This window comes from Acomys russatus, chromosome 14, assembly GCF_903995435.1.
Source record: "Acomys russatus chromosome 14, mAcoRus1.1, whole genome shotgun sequence".
NCBI lineage: Eukaryota > Metazoa > Chordata > Mammalia > Rodentia > Muridae > Acomys > Acomys russatus.
In genome coordinates this window covers 14,685,067-14,690,400 of record NC_067150.1, presented here as the reverse complement: position 1 = coordinate 14,690,400, position 5,334 = coordinate 14,685,067, and the positions used below count along the sequence as shown (strand labels likewise).

Below are 5,334 nucleotides of genomic sequence, written 5' to 3'. Positions count from 1 at the left end.
TTATGTGTTGAGAACAAGGGCAAGTGACTGTTGAGAGTGTCCAGCCCTAAGCAGGACATCTATGACCTAAGGAGCATCAAGTAAGAGCAGGTAGAAAGACTGTAAAAACGGAGGATGGTTAGGAATACTGTGAAATGCTATCTTCTAGGCATAGCATGGGCATTGCGTGCATGAACATATGGCAACTGTGACCACCTGCACAAGGCATACACCAAAAGGCATGAACGTAGGAGGGGACTAGTTGGTATAAGAAGGATGTCATCATTTGATGAGGGTAATGGGAGAATATAATCATAATATACTGTATACAGTATGAAATTGTCAAAAATTATGTTAAAAAAGAATAGTGAGATTGCAGCAAATATGTCCAGTCACCTGATCATTTCACAAGGTATGTCCTTTAATTCAGAATACAGTGTTGAGTGACAGTAAACTTCGATCATTTGTACTAACCCTCTTTTCATTTTCAAAAGCTGTTCAAACAATATAGAACTACAAAACCTAACACTTGTCTCAGAATTCCATCTCATGAGATTCTCTGATGATCCAGGACTTCAGCCCATCCTCTTCGGGTTATTTCTGTCTATGTACCTGGTTACTGTGCTTGGGAACCTGCTCATCATCCTGGCTGTCAGCTCTGACTTGCACCTCCACACACCAATGTATTTCTTCCTCTGCAGTCTGTCCTTGGCTGACATCTGTTTTATCTCTACTACAGTCCCAAAGATGATTGTGAACATCCAAACTCACAGCAAAGAGATCATCTATGTGGGATGCCTTACACAGATGTCATTTTTGATCCTGTTTGGATGTATGGATGGTATGCTTCTGACTGTAATGGCCTATGACAGGTTTGTGGCCATCTGTCATCCCCTGCATTACACACTCATCATGAATTCTCGCCTCTGTGGCTTTTTAGTCTTCCTGTCCCTTTTGGTTAGCTTTGTGGATTCTCAGGCACACAATTTAATTGCCTTACAAATCATCTATTTCAAGGATGTAGAAATTTCCAATTTCTTCTGTGATCCTGCGCAACTCCTTAATCTTGCCTGTTTTGACACATTCATTAATAACATAGTCATGTATTTTGTTGGTACCATATCTGGTTTACTTCCGATCTCTGGAATTTTCTTTTCTTACTATAAAATTGTTTTCTCCATTCTGAGAATTCCGTCATCAGGCGGGAGGCATAAAGCCTTTTCCACATGTGGGTCTCATCTGTCAGTTGTTTGCTTATTTTATGGAACAGCCATTGGAGTGTACCTTGGTTCGGCTGTATCACATTCTTCCAGAAATACTGCAGTGGCCTCATTGATGTACACTGTGGTCACTCCTCTGCTAAATCCTTTCATCTATAGCCTGAAGAACAAGGACATTAAAAGAGCAGTGAAGAGACTCCACAGAAGAACACTGTAGTGTTAAGGCCTGTGACACCCATCTAGAGTGTGGATTGGTAAACGCAGCAGAGCAAAACATCTAGACCCATGCATCCTAATTCTTCAGTTACACTAGTTTTAGGTTTTTATGACTTTAATACATTCTTACATTTCATAATAGCCTAGGAGTTAGTAAAGCTGGAGAGAGAGAGAGAGAGAGAGAGAGAGAGAGAGAGAGAGAGAGAGGAGTTTAAAAATGTATACAAATTTAAATTAGTGAAGACAAAAATGTACTGGAGATGGATGATGGTGATGGTTGTATAACAATGTAAATGTGACTATTATCAACAAAGTAGACATATAACAATATTTAATATGCACAATTTTCTATCTCACTAATGTTTTGACATTACAAACTGTGATGGATCTCCTGGTTGTCAGCTTGGCTGCATCTGGAATGAACTACAATCCAGAAATGGAGGACACACCTCTGATCCGGATCTTGAGGCTGGAAGACACAGGTTTTGTTCACCTGGATCTTGAGGTGGGATGACACATGCCTTAGATCTAGTTCTTGAGGCACACTTTTAATCTGGACCATACATTATGCTGGAAGCCTATATAAGGACAATGGAAGAAGGAAGAGTTCATTCATTCTTTGCTGGCCCTGCAGTCACTTTGCCAGCACATCCATTGGAGGCTACTTCTTTGGGATTTCAACTTATACAGAGAAGACCAACTGAGACACCCAGCCTCATGGGAACTGAACAACCACTATACTCACGGACTTTCCATTTACAGCTGGCCATTGTTGGAAAAGTTGGACTGTAACAATAAGTCATCACACACACACACACACACACACACACACACACACACACACACACACACACACACCACAAGTTCTGTGATTCTAAAAAACCCTGACTGACACACAAACAATGGCAATAAAATCCCCTAGGCATCAGAAAAATAAAAGCATGAAAGAAGTGAATACTACGTATAAGATGCTCATGGATTGAGAGGAGACCTAAATCTTCATAAACATTCACTTTGTATTTTTCTAGGAAGTCATTAGAAATGTAGAAAACACGGATTAAACCAGATAATTACAAGACTGATCCTCTGAGATCATATAGTTGCTAATGATAAACCTTTCCCTCCAACTCTTCAGCTCACTAGTTACAGCCCACAGGGCACCAGATTTCTCTTACTCTATGGATGTCTGCATTGGAGTACTTTTGTGACACTGTATCTCTACTATGGATGGAGGTAGTGATGGAGGATGGAGGCTGAGCCCCAGGTAGGTAAATTGCACCTGCTGTCCTTGGTTATGACACAGCACAGAAATAGCTTAGCTCATGAGTGTTGAGAAGGTGATGCATAGAGGAGGGACTTCCAGAAAACCCAGTTTGATTATCAACAGAAAAAACATGATAGTTTGTGTTGCTAGATGGCAGGATATTGATTTGAAAAACTTCAGCCTAGGAAGAGCATAATTATATTCTTTGTTAAAGTAGGAATCCTGGAAATTTCATTCAACCCTCCCATACTTACCACAGATACTCTTTACATGCTAGCAAAAAAAATGTGTCCCTATAAATTATTTCCTAGGAACTTCTAAGGACTATGGAAGTGTTGTTAAGATACAAAGAGGATTCTTATGACTGCAACATCATGAAGGATTTATTATTTTTGTTTTAGCTCTGGACACTAGAACTAAGCCACTGAGCTAAATCCCAAACCTGAACGCATTTTAGGTAAAAGGATCCCCATACTCTGTGCAATATGTTCTATTTAGTGTTCATCATTTTGCATGTACAGTCTTCTCAAAGTTATAATAAATACTCTAGTTTTTGTTATTTTTTTAGAAAACCAAGAGACACAGCAGTTTAATGTAACTTACTTTAGACGTTTAGGTGAGAATGAATGGAGCCATGTCATAATACAGCCAGGTGTGGTTGTGAAGATTTTTAATCCCAACACTTGGAAGCAGAGGCAGGTGAATCTCTGGGTGCTAGGCCAACCAAGGATATATATTAAGATTCTGACTCTTTCTCAAAAACCAAACCAAAACCAAAAACAAAACGACAACAAAAACAGAAATGTCAGAATACAAAATACCTTGTGAAGAGGATCTGGCAGATTACTTATCTACTTATTTATTTGTTGTGTGTGAGTGACACACATTCCACAGTGTGTATGCTGAGGTTGAGGACAACTTGAAGAAGAGGGTACTCTCCTTTAATCAGGGACTGAATTCAGGTTGTCACACTTGGTGGCAATCTTTATCAACTGCCCAACCTTCTTCCATGCACAACAGATTGTCTTCTTGAAAAACCCAAATCCACTTCACTTACCTTTCATTCTAGGAAGAGTTCACTTGTTCGCTGAGCTCTTCTCAAGTGGGAGTCTGGTCCATTCTTCACACAGGAGTGGGAGGCACTTCTGGATTATATACAGGATACATGGCTATGGATCATAGGCCAAGTTCACAGACAGACACATAATAACACACCACGGATAACTCCTTGTTCCCACTCTGGGATATGCTTGCAGTTGTCCACATATTTATTGATCTTTTACTACTTCAGTTAGTCTCTACAGGATGCCTAAAGTAAGGATTTAATTTTAAGACACCAAGAGGAAGATGGGTGTGGTGGCACACATCTTTAATCTCAGCGCTCAGGGAGGCAGAGGCAGGTAGACAGCTGTGAGTTTGAGGCCAGCCTGGTCTACAAAGCAGTCCAGGACAGCCAAGGCTATACAGAGAAACCCTGTCTCAAAAAACGAAACCCAAACTAAATCAAAACATAATTCTCTTCCTCTGTTTTAGTATTCAAGACCCTGGGGTTTCTTAAACATTTGATGGTTAGAGGCTGTGTGTGTGATTTAGTGGAGAAATGCTTAGTTAGCACAGATCAGACCCTAGGTTTGATCCATAGAACAGGAAAAATGTGTTTTATTTGTATTTGTACGTGTTTGTATTGTACATGAGTGCATGTGTATTCATGAATGTGTGATTTTTACATGTATGCATCATTCTGAGGGCCTCAAGTTGAAATTAGTTTTTGCTTTATACTTTATTTTCTGAGGCAGAGTCTCTCAATTAAATATAGAGCTTACCCATCAGCTACCTTGACATATGGTGCTATGTCTGGGGCTCAATATCTTCTCTGCTGTTGGCAGATTTGGAACTTGGAAGCAGCTATAGACAGGTCAGCTTTGGTAAGTAGAAGTCCATGTTGTCAAGGTAGGCAAGGGAGGCAGCTCACCCTCAAGATTATTGATTCATGGGACTATTGGTGGCCTCAATATCTGCTCAGCTTCTTATGTAAATTCTGGGCATCTGAACATCAGTCATCATGTTTGCATGATAAATATTTTATTCACTAAACCATGTATATGTACACACACACACGCACATATGTGCACACACACACATATTTGTATACACACATATCCTGGAAAATATTTTGGCAGTTAAAAATTTAAATGCATTGAATGAAATAGTGACAATTTTGTATCCTGTTTCTTCCCCTCATTTTTCCTGTGATATTGATCAGTTTGTTATAATGGCTGAAACTCAGTATTGTTATCTAAGCTGATTTCTAGCTGATCCAAATACATTGAGAAAATATTAAAAGATGATTGGTCTGTTTGTGATTAGTATATGATTAATATATAAAATAGAGAGAAAATAAATTTGGCCTCAGATTTGAAAGAAGTAATGTATCATTATTTGCAAACAATATAATGGTATACACATGTGACCATAAAAATTCTACTGAGGAACTCCTATAGCTGACAAACACTCTCATCAAAGCATTTGGCTACAAAATTAACTCACAAAATCAGTAGTTCTCCTATATGACAAATAGCAGACTGAAAAATAGGTCAGATATGTTTCACAAAAGCTTCAAACAGTATAAAATATCTTTGGGGTACATCTATCCAA

The 5,334-nt window shown here is 39.0% G+C and overlaps 1 protein-coding gene across 1 annotated transcript; it reads left to right on the top strand.

Moving 5' to 3' along the window:
- Positions 1–444: 444 nt before the first annotated feature.
- On the top strand, positions 445–1,416 carry LOC127198744 (putative gustatory receptor clone PTE01; the record flags this gene model as incomplete). Its single annotated transcript, XM_051156788.1, has 1 exon — positions 445–1,416. A coding segment is annotated over one exon (972 nt), but the record flags the coding sequence as incomplete, so codon positions are not given.
- Positions 1,417–5,334: the final 3,918 nt, after the last annotated feature.